At 41.4% G+C, this 15,542-nt stretch overlaps 2 protein-coding genes across 5 annotated transcripts in view; one reads left to right on the top strand and one right to left on the bottom strand.

The window, feature by feature from the left end:
• On the top strand, nt 1–10,758 carry LOC6737876 (titin). 3 transcript variants are annotated; one of them, XM_016171403.3, is made up of 11 exons: nt 1–673; nt 1,797–4,090; nt 4,166–7,345; nt 7,401–7,723; nt 7,780–8,090; nt 8,148–8,202; nt 8,261–8,451; nt 8,514–9,004; nt 9,063–9,219; nt 9,289–9,480; nt 9,544–10,758. In XM_016171403.3, exons 1-11 carry the CDS (start codon nt 325–327, stop codon nt 10,056–10,058), a joined length of 8,058 nt encoding a protein of 2,685 aa, XP_016031653.1. In that variant the 5' UTR covers nt 1–324; the 3' UTR covers nt 10,059–10,758. The 3 variants fall into 3 exon arrangements, with proteins under 3 accessions (XP_016031653.1, XP_016031652.1, XP_016031651.1); XM_016171402.3 differs by having other exon boundaries at nt 1,797–7,345; XM_016171401.3 differs by lacking the exon at nt 1–673 and having other exon boundaries at nt 3,929–4,090; nt 4,147–7,345.
• LOC6737877 (facilitated trehalose transporter Tret1) overlaps nt 10,418–15,542 on the bottom strand; it is an 18,452-nt gene continuing 13,327 nt past the window's right edge. For both annotated transcript variants that reach the window (XM_016169659.3, XM_002084669.4), the window contains 3 exons: nt 12,464–13,084; nt 11,916–12,167; nt 10,418–11,844 (listed from right to left, as the gene is read on the bottom strand). In XM_016169659.3, the coding sequence (XP_016031654.1) occupies nt 11,278–11,844; nt 11,916–12,167; nt 12,464–13,060 (1,416 nt within the window). In that variant the 5' untranslated portion in view covers nt 13,061–13,084 and the 3' untranslated portion in view covers nt 10,418–11,277. The remainder of the gene's footprint in view (nt 11,845–11,915; nt 12,168–12,463; nt 13,085–15,542) is intronic.

Raw genomic sequence — 15,542 nt, forward strand, 5'->3', positions numbered from 1 at the left:
ATTTTGGTATATTTTCGTTCCGAAGCTGTGAGAATATTTCACTTTTTCAAAGCGGTCATACTATTTATTCGAGCTGCACATGCTTGATCTTTTTTAGAATTTTAAAAGTGAAAAATGTCTAGACAGCGATCTAAAGTAAAGTAAACTAGTGTTGGTGACAAGTACTAACCCTCGAAAAGCGAGTTTTATTTAAATGTCACCGCGTGGATTACGTCGGATTTGAGAAAAATCGAAGCAACGAGTGTTTAAGAATTTCGATTTCTGTCGTCATTTTCATGGAATAGCAGTGCCAGTGTCTTATGCGATTTTTAAAGTAACCACGAAATGGACAACTCCAGCAAACAGGTCATCATGGGTCCACCGGCGCCAATGACCACAACTTCCAATCAATCGAAGCCCGGTAATCCCACCAGCGCCCCTCCTCCACATGCCACCAAAAGTGCTGCAGCTCCGCCCAAGCGGATAATTAAGAAGATTCAGCTGGATTTTAACAAGCTCAAGGAGGCTGGACTCGACAGGCAGCTGGCCGAGGTGCTTAGGAAGCAGAAGCTGGATGCCAAGAGGGTGGACGCCCCGTCGTCCACCAGTCTTTCCACCTCTACCGCAGCGCAGTCGACGCCAGCTGCGCTAGAGAGCAAATTACAGTCACCACAACAACAATTGCGTCAGCCTGGTAATGCATACTTGTACATATATATATATATATTTGCTTTAAGCTGTGCATCGCCCAAAAAACCGTTACAAAGCTGGGGGTTTTGTACCAAGTGGTACGGATACAAAAGTCGTCTAAATGCTTCTACGAGTTTCGGGCACAGATCCATAAACCAAAACGATGGCGCAACTGATTGAGACGCCGACAGATTGTCAAAGAGTTAGTTTTTGCTTTAATTGTTCTGAGTTCGTCTCACAACGAGTGCGTTTCACTTTCTTCGTGTATCTCGAAATATTTTATTTTTATTGTTTTTACGTATTTTAAATGGCAACTAAGGACCTTAAATCATTTTTTTCGTTTTAAAAAATCGATTTTTGTTAAAAATTCCGGTCTATAGGTTAGATATTTTAGGATGGGCTGTAAATGTATCTAAAAATAGTTCATTTGCCAAACAGGACATTATTATTTCCAAAACATACTGCCAATAAAATTAATATTGAATTAACAATGACATAATTTGGTATTTAATTATTTAAAACGATCGGTATTTAAATAAACCAAGAGAATCGCATGTTTTACAAGGATATTTTATTTACATTTTAATATTCTTTTAATAAGTAAGTTTAAAAAAAAAATCGGGACATTTACATACTTTATTTGGTACTTTTCTTTGAAAAGTGATGAAATATACTGCTAATACTAGAATACTTCAATAGGGCTAATGAGCTTGATTCATAAATATAATACCCTTGAAAGGGTATATATTTTTTTTTTGAATACTCGTCGGGCAAACTAGATTCAAGACCCACTCGTGCCACCACATTTCGTACTCTTTCGGTGGTTCAACCGTCAAGTGCGCGCTCAAAATGAGGTTAGGGACGAAGCGTCGATGCGAGGCAACATAATTCCCTTTTTGGCCCGGGTTCAAATCCCATTGTGGTCAAACTGCCGTTTGTGTGTGCGATTGTTTTTGCTAATATATGCCTTATCTGGTTTTATTTAATGTTTGCTTTAACCATGAGTTGCATCTTTTATGAATAAGATGGTTTATTTCGCTTTAAAACGCAGCTCCTTTAACTCTGCTTCTAAGTACATCTGCTTATAGTTTCCTTTATTAATTATTTTTAATTTTTATAATTTACAGCAACTCAGCCTTTAGTAAAGCGTTTTATGATCTCGGAACACATCGAGAAGATAGTGCCCATCCAGCCGACCCCAAATCCAACGGATGGTGACCGTTCCAAGCAAGTGAAGGCACTGTTAAAGAACAGAATACTAAACAAGAGCTTGGTCACGAATACGCAGCCTCAGCAGAAGCCCACAACTTCCAAAGCAGCACCCAAGATGTCACCACCTGTTGGCCACGATACAGCTGCTCGCAGTGGCGGGATTTCCCCAGCTTCGGCAGCCTCTTCCGTGCCCATTGCCAAGGCGGACTTGACTGTCCGGCAAAAGCAGCCGCCACTTTTGCTCAATTTGGTAAATCAGCTGCCTAAACATCGAGCCATGTGCGTATCGAGTAACAGTCCGTTAGTGAACCCGCATGGGCATCAAGTTTCGCCAAGTCCACAGAGGATTCCAGTGAAGCAAACTCCGAATGCTTTTAGCCAACCTCATCCACCTTCAGAGGTTCCTATAGCTCGAGCAGCTCCTGCGGTTCCCGCACAACTTCATAGAAGCCCAACACCGCCGCTAATTGTGCTGGAGCATAAGGTGTTAGCACCCAACGAGAAGATCGATTTGAGTGGGCTTCGGCTACCCAATGCTTCGGTGGAAGCTACTAATTCTCCGGATAGCGCTGCAACACCAAATATCCAATCTAAAGTGATCAAGGGCAAGGTTATTATGAACGCCAATAAGTTTAAGGTTTCACGGGAAAAACTGGCCGAGATGGCCAAAGAGATTCGTAATCAGGCGGATCAGGTGAAACAACCTCAAGCTATGAAAACACTTAATTCAAAGGAAGTTATTTCCACAATTGATACTCCTTTCACTGTTAGCACAATACTTCAACCAAAACGAACGTCGCCCTTTTCATCACCAACTCTGAAAGGAAATATCGCTCCTTTATATAATCCAAAGCCAAATAAAACAACAGACTTTTCAGCTGGCTCAAGTATTCGTTTGAATCCATTACCTGTAGAATCAACAAAACAAACTATTGAATCGAATGAGTCTACTGAGGACAAGGCAATAGACTTTCCTACATCAGTGCCTACAACACCTGGAAATCGTTATTCGTCTGAACCAAATCAGAATACTTCTAATTCCAAGGAGCCTGAATTCGTTTCCAATTCAGAAACGGAAGGAGTCAAGGCAGTTGCAAACCCCCTTGATTTTCCTGTATATATTCCCTCAACTCCTGAGCCGACTACAGAGTCAAGCCCTCTCAAGTCCTTTAATGATCCGATCAATTATCCAGAGGTGAATGCTCTTGGATCAAGTACTCCTGTATATATTCCTTTAACTTCGGAAAGAGGTAATCTAAGCACAGAATCGAACCCTGTTGATATGCCTGAACCAGAAAACATACCTAAAGATATGAACACCGACTTGGTTCCCTCTGTTCCTTCAACATCCGAATTGAATAGGGAGCCAAACACAGAAATAGGTGATATGCATTCTCAAGCGGACATATCAGCAGTGAGTAAAGAACAATCGAGTTCTGCCGCCACATCACCAGAGCATAAAATCCAATCCGCTGTAGATTTCATAGCTCAACTGACCGCTGAAAATCCGTTGGATGAAAGCAGCTTTATGGATCTTTCACCGGAAGAGCAAAGATTGAATGCTCTCTTTGGATTTGGAGGATGCTCGTTTGCTAGCGCGTCGGTTCCGCAACCCGAGGAGGAGGAGCTCCCAATCGGAAAGATTGTTAAAATGGACGATATGAACATATTGCATGCTACCTTGGATATAAGCAGCGACAGTACAAATGTACTGAGGATTAGTCCGAACGCAGTTAAAATGCAAAGCAGTGTAACATCAATGAATACACCATTGGTGGACTTAGGAGTGGGAGACTCAGAGCTGGAGGACACTAATATACACATTAACGATTCAAACCCAGTAGATACCACTGCAATCGAATTGCAAAATGTGAAATCTTCGGTAGCCGAGACCCCAATTCAAGAAGCCAAAGATGAAACAACTGTTATCACAACTTTGCCAGAAAAATGTGACGAAAAATCACAAGTGCCTTTGGAAGACGTCAAGACAGCGTCAGATCCCTTAAAGGAGGTCAATCCTCCTGTGAAAAGGGCACCTATCAGATCCAAAAAAGCTAAAATTAATCTAGTGCAACGCACCAAAAGACCAAGCATCCCAAAGCCAATTGAAGTGAAGAAAGCCAAGTTAGATTTTGAAGAGGAGGACGAGCAAGCGATGGCTATCGATCACAGCCTGATGGAGGATCGATATGGAGTCGCTGGAATCGAGGTAAATGACAATTCAGCTAGCATAAGCTCAGACCAAATAAATCATAATTTATCTAGTGTTAAAAACAATCCAAAGGTGCCAGCAGATGAGAAGCAGTGTGAAGAAGAAATCAGCCCAGTTCAAGATGAAGATTCAGCGAAAAGCCAAGCCCATGAGGACAAAGATGTTGAGATTGAAATAAGTTACCAGAAAGAAGATAAAATTCAGTCGAAATCATCCTCAGAACGAGACCTAACCCAGTTGTACCACCCGCCCAAAATGCCTAAGAATAAATCTACACACAAGACCAGTAGTCAGGACACCTTCGAGGATCCACAACCCGCATTGTCAAGCAGTACTGTCTCCCTAATTGATGTCCTCTCGCAAAATCAACCTGCCCAACAGGGCGAGCCCCAGTTACCATTTCGTAAGGACTCGAAGGAGTTAAATACCAGTGCAGATAGCTCAGTTAATGCCAAAGGAATACAGAATTTAATTGGCCACCTGACAGCCGAAAAGGTGGTACCACAAACCAAAAAGCTATCACCAACTTCTAAATCAGAAGAAGGATCTAAAGCGCTACCCCGCAAAAAGCTTGTTAAGACACGTCCCGTTCTCAGCAAGAGATCCACAAAAGTTGGCCAGAAAAATTCAACGGAAAAGCCCGCGCATTTTGAGTTTCTTCATCCAGTTAGCGCGAATGCGGGAAATCGGGTTCCAACTTCCAGCACAAGTGATGATGATGGCTCCATATTTCTGGGCTTCGATGACAACGAAGGGAAACGCTCTAAGACTCCAGTGCGAAGCCAGCGAGTGAAACAAATGAAGATCAATGAAACGGACATCAGCGATGACGCTACCCCAGATTACGATGAGACCGAGGAGGAGCAGCCGTCTATAGAGATACAGCAACCAGTGAAGAGCTCTGCGGCAGATTCTAAGTTTACTTTTGACCGTCACAAGGTTGTGGGAGCATTTTCTGATGATTCCGATAGCAGCGATGCAGGTCCTTCTAGTCCAATGGACTTTGGAGATAACATGTCGATAGATGATGGCAGAATGAGTGAAGAATGTTCAAAGGAGGATGGAACTGCATGGGCAAAGCTCGTTAATGAAAATGAGAAGCCTTCTGCCGATGAAGTACTTTCCCCTTCGAAATCCGCTATTGAAGCAACTGTAGACTGTTTGAGAATTGATGATCCACCCAAAACACATGTGGATGCAACATCGTCTCATCATAGCGAAAGTGAGTGTGTTACAGATGAAAAACAGCCTGAACCTGTGATAAAGGAAAATGAATCCATAACTTTTGACAGAAAATCCCAAAAGAGCAGGAGAAAGTCAACCAAATCAATTTCAATGGCTACAGATGAACCTTTTGAAGATAGTTCAACTACTAGCAAGATCAATGAAAAGCGATCGACTGGTAGTCCTTTAAAAACACCAGGCTCCTCAGAAAATACTGATATGCGACTCTTGGAAGAGGGTAATGCGTCTGATAAGCAAAATGCACATCTAATATCACCCGAAGCTTTGACAAATCATAAAAATTCAAAATTAAAGAAAAACCTTGAAGAAGTATCGCCTGAGAATCCAGTCTCATCTTTAAGATCTAGAGGAAAAAGAAAGTCTGGGAGTCATAAGAAAAAATTGGATGACCCTGAAGTACCTCCTGAAAACATAAGTTGCACGAAGAAAGAAGAAAAAGCCACAGAAAAAGATTTGGAAGATGGTAAACGATTGACGACAGTTGATACTACAGAAGACACAGATTCAACACGAAATCCGATCGATAATATCACCGCGGAAAAGTCTGCTACTAGAGCAAAACGAAAGTCTCGTTCTAAAGATTCTAAGAAAGAAATTGAAGATCCTAAAGCACCAGAGCACGGTGTGAAATCTTCAAAAGACGATTTATCTCCAACGATAGTGGATGCTATAAATTCATCAGATAAGCCAGAGGACCAACAGCCCGTTGACGTTCCGGAGGTATCCGTAAAATCAAAAGGAACTCGAAAATCACTCAAAAATGAAGTGCCTGCTATTCAGCCTGAATCAGTAATAAACCCTCTATCATCATCAGAAAATTGGACACAAAGGATGGAAGAGGATGAGACGAAGCCAAATGATGCCAAAAATAAGCGGCATACTCGAAATAAATCTCCACAAATAAAAGGTTCACCAACTATAAAACATATTGATAGTATAGAAAGTCAAGTAATTAAAGGTTTAGATGCATCAAGTAAAGCTGAAAGTTCGATAAGACCAACTAGACAAAGGCAATCTCGTTATAGTAAAGCTAAATCTGAACCCAAAGCTCCCGCAGATTCTAAATCGGAAAAAGTGGTCAAACCTAGCATATCGACTGCTACTCAAGATTTAGGTGACGCGAAACCTGATTCCTCAGAGAAACCAAGTGGAGACGTACAACTGTATCCTGTAAAGGATTCATGTAAAGAACAAGAAGTGTGTAAGGATTCCAATCAAGCTAAAGATTCGCCAAAAAGTAGGAAAAAACGGCAATCTCAAAGTGGAACTTCCAAAGTAATAGTTCCACCAGTAACTCAGCCCAAACCCGAGAAATTACCAGCACAGAATAGAGATGAAAGTGTTCAAGCCCCAAAAGAACAAATAGACCCGACTACATCTAAAAATTCAAGAGGAAAACGACAATCGCGATCAATAGCACCTACAAATACTCCAGCCACAGCGTCTGAAGATCCTGAGCCAGTTGAAGGAGATTCTGTGGTGGTCCACATCAAACGAAAGTCGGCAACTCGAAGAGGATCAGTCCCACGAGACACGCCGATATCATCAGTTGACGCTTCCGATGAAAGTGCGGTTCAAGAATCGGTTCCTAAGAAAGGCAGAAGGAGTAACATCAGTAGCGTACCAGCTGACACCACAACACCAAAATCAAGTAAATCTGGGCCTTTGAATGCAAGTGAGATGATCCCGCCAATATGTGAAGAACCAAAGGTTCCCTCAAAAAGGGGAAGAAAGCGCGCTGCTCCTTCTGATTTAGAACCTGGATTAGCCAAAAAGTTGAAGACTGAGGAAAGTTCGGAAACCGAAAGAGTAGTTGACTTTAATCTTCGTCTTCTGCTCATAAGAAAGCGGGATCAGTTGGACAACGACGAAGTCTTAACCGATGATGGAAAAGGACAGGGTCCTCTGCATTGTGGATTGTGTCTGGCGCGGAGTGATAAGAACAATTGGCAGCGCCATATAGGAGAGCATTATGGAGTTGGTTGGCTGGTGGGAGAAACACCCAAGGTATGTTAACTTATATAAACTGCAATAGCTATCTAAACTTGAACTTTCTTCATAGAATATCACGCGTTCTGGCATAATGACAATGATGAAGAACTATCTTCAGAAAAACGGAGGAAAACTAACTTGTCGCCTTTGTAATCAGCAATTGGGCTCGTACTTGGGAATGATGCTCCATTTGGAGGGATGTGGCAACAAGCAGCGCTTCCAGTGCGAATTTTGCCAGCGCTCCTATACCAAACTCTCACTTCCGGTCCATATACGGACTTGTCCAAAGCGCATAGCGCCCCAGATCACTGAAGATCCGGAAGATGCGGATGAAGATGTTAAAGAAACCGTTTTTAGCAATGCTGGTCGGGCCAAGAGGAAGTCTACTATTAAGTAAGTTATAAATAATCTATTTATGTTTGGATCTTAATATAATTTATTAACTTCAGAGCTGAAACCAAATTAAAGAAAATTGGAGAAGCCCTGACAACACAAAAGTCAGGAGAGGGAGCTTCCGCAAAGAACGACTTCGATGGCGATTCATCCGACTATGATTTGACCAAGGACAAGGAGTCTTCTGAGGAATATGATTCGGAAGGAGTGGATTCCAATGAGGACTCCATAAGCAGCGAAGGTGAGGGCAGCCTTGGTGATGATTTCTCCACATCCAAGCACTCGAAGGGAAACCGACGAGGAGACATTGACAGGAAACGAATTTGTAACCGACCAGTAAATGTGGGAGAGTGTCAGCAGAAGCCCTGTGAGTAATTTCGAATCAATAACAATATTTATATCTAACGTAATTCCTACATTACAGTACTTTCACGTTATCACCACTTGGAGGCTAGGGCCACCCATAAATGGAATGAATTGTAAGCCAACCAAGAATTGACAAATCTGGTTTTATTTATCATTATTTGTACTTTTCAGCGTGCAACGCAATTATGAAGCTGGTGTTTTATTCCCCCAACTGGTGCCCAGCTATTCGAAGATCCCTGAAAAGAACGCTGATGGCTTGCTACCTCCCAAGAATACACCATCTATGCGCTATTCTTATGGTAAAGTTAAAAACGAAGACGATTGGAAACAGTTGGCACCGTTTGAGGGCTTTAACAAAGAAGGTAAATAAAACAGAAAGAAAACAAATCGAATTCAGGGTATATTAAAGTATGTTTTTTCTCAGGTGAATATGTAGGCTATCTGGGCAGCTCAATTAAGAAACTTGAATGGGTTCCTCTACCACCGAAAGCTGCGAGTCAATACCTGCTATGTTCCGTGCGGTCAAAGATGAAAACCTTTGCAAGACATAAAAAATTAAAGGATGAAGATGGTCTATTGATGTTACTGAAGTGTACTGCCAAGAATGCGGGCAAATCTTGGACCCTGCGACCAGAACTTCATTACGGAGTTCATGTACCCAATGGACCGATTCATAGCTTTTCATTTTTGCCCAGTGGTGGCTATGATAAGTCATCCAATCGATTAGGCGTATTGGCTGTGGCGAATTCGTCGAGTAGTGTTCACATTTATGCACTGCCATTGGAGCTGGCGAATGATGAAAATGATGAAAATGCCGACGAAAAGGTGGTCATTCAACTAGATTCATTGATAACGCTTACATTGGATATTAACAATCCTGTACAGAATCAGTGCACTAAAATTTGTTGGTCGCTGGTAAGTTGGTTAAATTTCACTTCTTAATGCTGAAATAATATATTAAATTCTTGCACAGTCTTCTGGACACAGTTTTCTAGCTACAGGCTACAGCAGCGGTCACTTTGCCTTGTGGGACATTGGCGAAAAGGACAATTTGAATTGCTTTACCAGAAATAATCAGACTCATTTTGTGCCTGTTAATTTCCTTTACATAGGTGAGCGGAATGTTCAATGTAAGTTTCATGGGTAAAGGTATATATTTCCTTTTAAGTATTTTACTTACTTTAGAATTTTCTTCTCAGATATGGATCTTCATTATGACAATAATGGTCCACGCTGGCTTGCAGTTGGCACTTCCATACGTCAGTTTAAAATCTATGATATTGCGAATTGGTCGAACCCATATATACTAACACAAGACACCATTTCTAGTCTTTATATGGCTAATTTAACCTGGTCACCTATTTGTGAGGCCCTAGTGGTCAGTAGTTCACGTAAGTTTCAGTTAAACAACTGACGATCATGCCGAGTAATGATAACATTTCTTTGCTTTGCAGACTTTTTTCGTACCATAGCAGTTAGTCCCTCGGGTATACAATTCGAGCACAGGACCCTTGATGGAACCCTAACAACGACACGGGAAATGCACACGAATTGCCAGCAAAATCACATGGTGTTCGTAACCGACAATGGCGACTTGGTGTTCCTGGATGTAAGAAATCTTAACTGTGGCCCTGCTCTGCTGAAGTCAACGGTCAACTCACGTGCGGTATCCACCACCGAGTTGCACCACTTAGGCTCATCTGCTCCCAACGCAACAGATCCCATCGGTCCCGATGAGTTCCTACGGGACTATGGATTGCAAATCAATCCGCTGGTCCCTGAGCCGCACAAACGCAAGTCCACATATCTGAGCGCCAAACGTAGACCGCAAAACATACACTCCCTGGCATTGACCAGATTCAATTGCGTTCGTTGCAATTGGAATTCACCCACCCACACTTGGGTGGCCATGGGTGCAGAACATGGCATGTTGCGAATCCTCAACTTCGATCGAGATAAATTCTTCTAAAGGATTTTTTGGAAACACATTGGTAACTGAAAATCTTCTGAACAAGCACCATCTGAGATTATAACTTATTGTTTTACCATATAAGCTAATTAGTTTTAACGCTCGTCTAGGGACAATTAAAATAATATGCAGAAATTGTTTAACTGTAATTTATTTATAGCTGTTGTAAAAATATATATATTATATATTTTATATGGAGTTACTGTAGTTTATAGCAAATATATTTACCTGCTTTGCAAGCAAAGATTGCAACTTAGAATATTGACATTTTTTATTTAATTGATGGTAAAAGTTTATAAACTTGTAGGGAGCAACGCTTGTCATCTTTGAAAAATTATCCCAATAAATAACACAATCGGTTACAACATATTAAATATATTGATATATTTTTATTTTCATCGGTAGTTTAAATTTTTCCATAAATACTATATGCAAGTATAACAATGATAGACGGGATTTCTGTGTAGCTTTCAGCGATCATAAAATTAAATTCAAATATCGGTTGGAAAATTATTAAAAAATAATGTGTATATTTTGGTTTTATTAAATAAAATATAAACATCTTCCTCTCGCTAACTTGGCGTAAATAAATATATTGGCAAATGGCGTGTCTTACAACTTAATCGAGCTATGCTAAGTGAATCGACTGAATGCTTCTTGAAATTTAGACCCAAACAGCTACACATACATAAAGTTCATATACATAGACATACAATATAGTACAATTAGATTAAGAATTATCGAACAAATGCTTGCAAAACAGCTTAAAAATCCGAACAAATGCAAGTATGCCTTAAAATTTTGTAAAACAGATTTCGTTGGTTGAATGAATAACACTAAATAAGCATACATACATTATATGGATATATATATAGGTATATATGTTTTTTCTTAAATTGCTGTTGTCTTTTCTATGGCTGCAAAAAAATATTATCGCGGCTTTTCTGCAGTTGACCTTCAGTCTTCGCTCTTAGTTATAGTTTCCTGCAATTTTCTTCATCTCCATCTGAATCTTGCTATGCTTAACCGAAAATCTATGCGGATATTAAATTCTATAAACAAATTCATCCATCGAAAACGCCAAAAGACTTGCACTAAACGCGAACTTAAATCGAACGTATATTAACAGCAAGTTAACAGTGATTTCCGGTCCGACTTTCGCCTTCCGGTTTGCGAATTGCGATTTGCCTTTCGGGCTCCTCAGGTGGACATTGCTCCTTTACTTTTCCGCGGGAATAGCTTGTGGAGTCGACCGGTTGCCAGCCAGCTCCTGCTGAATCTCGTTAAGACTCTTGCCCTTGGTTTCCGGAACCGCGAAGAAAACGAATATCACACCCAGAACAGTCAGACCAGCGAATAGCCAGAAGGTTCCGCCAATTCCCAGGCCATCGTTCAAGTTCACAAACGTCTTGGTCACCACGAAGGCCAAAAGCCAGTTAGATGTTCCGGCCAGCGATCCAGCGAATCCTTTGATATCGGTGGCGAAGAGCTCTCCCATCATCAGCCATGGCACCGGTCCATAGCCGATCGAGAACATGATGATGAACAGGCACAGACTGGCCACTGGGAGCCAGCCCAGACTCACCACTTGTGCCGGGTCCTGTTTCTGGAGGTAGAAGTACACTCCGATGGCGGTGGTGGAAACGGCCATGGAAATTCCTGAGGCCAACAGAAGGATGCGACGGCCCAGCTTGTCCACAACCAGGGTGGAGACGAAGGTGGCCACCACCTGCATGATACCGATCAGGATCGATGCCCACTCAGCCTCGATGCCAGTGTTGGCTTCCTGAAATGGAGGCAATGGGTTTATTATTGATTAATATTTGGATATATAGAACAATCCTATTCACAACTCACCAAAAAGATCCTCGAAGCGTAGAAAATAACAGCGTTGATTCCGCAGACCTGCTGGAAGAACATAAGACCCATGCTGATGGCCAAAGCCTTCCGGGTGACGGGACGGTTCAGAGCAGCCCACACGTTGACCTTGTTGGCCTTGGTTTCCCGGTCGGTTTCACGCAGCTCCGCCAGCTCTGGCTCGTAATCGTATTCCTTGCCACGCAGCCATTGAATGGACTTGATGGCGTTCTCCGACCGATCTTTGGAAACCTGTCAATGGGGATTTGGAAATTAAACACGTTGAATTATACTTGAAAACGGTTTTCTGGTTTTGATGGCAAACTCGTGGTGGTTTCGTATCTTTTAGATATACAAGGTGGGTTTGCCCACGACTTAATCTTGATTGACTCGCAGATTATATCTGACCAATGGATTATTTTTATAGTGCGCCATTTGAGATATTAATTTACAGGGTGTTTCTTTGGAAATAATATTCATAAGTTATATTAATAGAAATGAAGGGCTTTAAAATTTCTTTGCTGAAACTGAAAATCTAAAAAACTTACCAAATAGGTGGGCGATTCCGGCATGAAGAAGAAGACGGCGCCAAAGATGAGGGGCAGAATGCCGCAAATGATGCTCAACCAGAATATGTTCACACCAGCTCCGACGGCATAGACGAACAGGATACCAATGGTTATCATCAGCTGGAAGTAGCTGCCCAGCGTTCCGCGAATCTCCTTTTGGGCAATCTCACCCGTGTACATGGGAGCCGTCACACAGAAAGCTCCACCGGCGATACCGAGGATGAAACGCGAGGTATACAGCATACCCACATTGACCGCCCAGATGAGCAAGGCCCAACCGAGGATGAAGGGCAGCACCAGAAACAGCATGGTCCACTTTCGGCCAATCATGTTGATCAGGAAGCCAATGGGAATGCACACACAGGCGGCACCCAGGGTCATGGCCGATCCCACCCACGAAAACTGATCCTTGTCGACAGTGAAGTCGTATCCTTCGCCGCGGTCCACGATCTCCGTTTCGGCCGGCGATGTCCAACCCAGGACGGTACCGGCGGCGAAAGCGCCACCAGCTGCGGCCAATGCGGCCACATATTGTGGCCACTTCTTGGAGTTATTCGAAGTCGATGTGTGCACCATGTTGCCCAGTAGATTCTCCTGATCCTGCAATGGTTGATGGAGTTGATAAGTAAATTATAAATACTGGCTGTAATTAGTAGTATTGTTTATTCTATTAATACTTCTATAAGAAGTATTTAAGATTAATGAGCAACAGGATCAATGTCCTTGATCAACATATTTCGTTCAAGATATAAACTATGCAAATTAAAGTAAATATACACATATCCTTATTAAAAATAATACATTACTTTTCACTTTTAATTAGATCTTTCTGCTCTGACCAACTGACTTAGACTGGGGGCCAGCTATTAGCTACCTGCAAGTATTATCATGCCATTGTTCTTGATAAGGTCAGAACCCCCGCTCAGTGATTAGGACATTTATTGGAGGTCCGATAGTATTTATTGCACTCTCCCGGCCCCAAAAAAATAAATATACGAAAAATAACTAGGGGCCATGGCTATGCTCTTCCCATTCCGATTGGACTCAAGTGCTTCATTATTTCATTATACCAGTCACATAAACAGAAGTAGCCCCCAAATTAAGGCAAGTTCGCGAGCACTCGCCACTGAATATCATTCATACGCCGAGTGGTCCGGGTCACCAAGCTTATATGGACAGGAAAATCCCATAAGACACCCGAGGAATCGGTGGGAATATTTGAAGTTAGGGATGCCGCATGGGAACTTATAAAGTTGAGACGCAAAGTACTATTATTATGTCCATGTGTTTCCACTTGAATGTTCTTAAGTCCGGCACTTGATCAATGAAACTTCTTGTACTTGTACTTTTAAGCAGAAGCTGATAGAGTTTCAAAGATAAGGCGGAGATTAAGTAAATGGAAATTACCTAATTATAGAGTTATAATCTACATACGTTTACCATAGTTACACGTAATGATTTAAGCCGCATTAATGATAAACATCATGCCAAAATAACCCATTGGTATAAGCCACTCACTTCAAATCCATTCTACCTATAGATATTTCTTAGAAAAATATACATTCCCCTTTTATTTTAATCCCCTTTCAAGGTGTTGAGATCACTCAAGCAGCACCAATTAACTACTCATATATGTAGTGTTTGACCACATTATTAACCATACTCATTGACTTCCGTTCATTGGCCATAAATTACCGTGGAATCGGCCTATATATATATACATATGTACATATGGCTTAGGTTATCGCGTGCCTAATCAGTAAGTTGCCCAAATTCCATTTATAAACGTGTTTAAGAATATTGCAGACCGGCATTCAGCACAGCTTTTATTTATCAAAAGCTTTTTTAAGATATTTTCATGTTTATAAACAAAACAGAGTCAGGGTCTACGATATGCGGTTGTGCTTTATTTTATGTGCTTAAAAGAGGCGTGTTTCAAGATTGAATAGATTCTATTTTAAGTAAACTTGACCTATGACACGGTATTCTAAACATATAAACATATTTTCACTAATTTATAGAAACACAAATATTATATAGTTGTTTCAAGTAAATTCTGAATATCGAAGTAACCTAAATTTATCTTATATATCCTCTTACTTTGCTTTTGGCACGTGTTGTACGTGATTTGTACATTTTTGTGTGAAAAAAGGGGGCCTGTTCGAATTGTTTTCAACAAATTCAAAGCTTGTTTTTACATTGGCAACATCTACACAATATAGTTTGTTGTTCTGTAGCATAGCGTGAATTCCATTTGAAAAATAGTAATAATTGTTGAACTAAATCGAGGTGAAATGCATTTTTTTTTAAATGGATTTCTTTAGAGATTTTTAAATGGATTTCTTTAAAAATTTTTAAATGGATTTCTTTAGAGATTTTTTAATGGATTTCTTTACAGATCTTAGATACAATACTGCTCATTATCATAATATTTTCGCTTATTGCATATTGCATGTCTAAGAGACTATCATAAAAGCCATTTCGCCCGGCGCATATGGGTAATTTATGGCTATTTCTTCGTCGCCTATAACTTGCCACATCCCATGTGTCGCCGCCCACTGGCGAATCCCACTCAAAGTTCCATTGCCAATCTGGCGACCCACGCGAAACGAAGGAGCAGAGAACAAATCACTTCCGTGAAAATGCAGGCCGAGATTTGCAGCTGGAAAAAGGAGAAGGCCATGTGGCAACAGCACAGACGTACATATATGTATACGCCCACATATTAACTGTCACTTTGCTCTGGTCGACTGGGTGACACACCTCCAGATTGCCAGTCGCGAGTAAGCGAAGCGTTCAAATCTCGCGTCTGAAATCGATATCTGTCCACGATTCTGTGCCTTGGTTCGTTTGAGTTCCGTCTGCGGCTAATGTGGTCAATCCATTGCCTTCCTGTCGTTCTGTATCTAAATTTAGTATTACTGCCAGTTAAAGGCAGCTCTAGACACCCAAGTCCCCCACTTTCGAGTGCTAAATCCCCCCAGCAAGCCCGTTGATGATACTGGCTAGATGGGCGGAGGTCCAAGTTCGTTTCAATGTCAGTGGCAGGCGCAACAGT

This window comes from Drosophila simulans, chromosome 3L (assembly GCF_016746395.2).
Source record: "Drosophila simulans strain w501 chromosome 3L, Prin_Dsim_3.1, whole genome shotgun sequence".
Taxonomy (NCBI): domain Eukaryota; kingdom Metazoa; phylum Arthropoda; class Insecta; order Diptera; family Drosophilidae; genus Drosophila; species Drosophila simulans.

What these genes read in the sequence shown, in the direction of transcription:
- LOC6737876 (XM_016171402.3), top strand. Translation starts at nt 325, where the DNA reads ATGGACAACTCCAGCAAACAGGTCATCATGGGTCCACCGGCGCCAATG. An exon ending in AGAGTGTCAGCAGAAGCCCT is followed by an intron (nt 8,091 to 8,147) that starts GTGAGTAATTTC and finishes CCTACATTACAG; the next exon opens with TACTTTCACGTTATCACCAC. An exon ending in CTAAAATTTGTTGGTCGCTG is followed by an intron (nt 9,005 to 9,062) that starts GTAAGTTGGTTA and finishes ATTCTTGCACAG; the next exon opens with TCTTCTGGACACAGTTTTCT.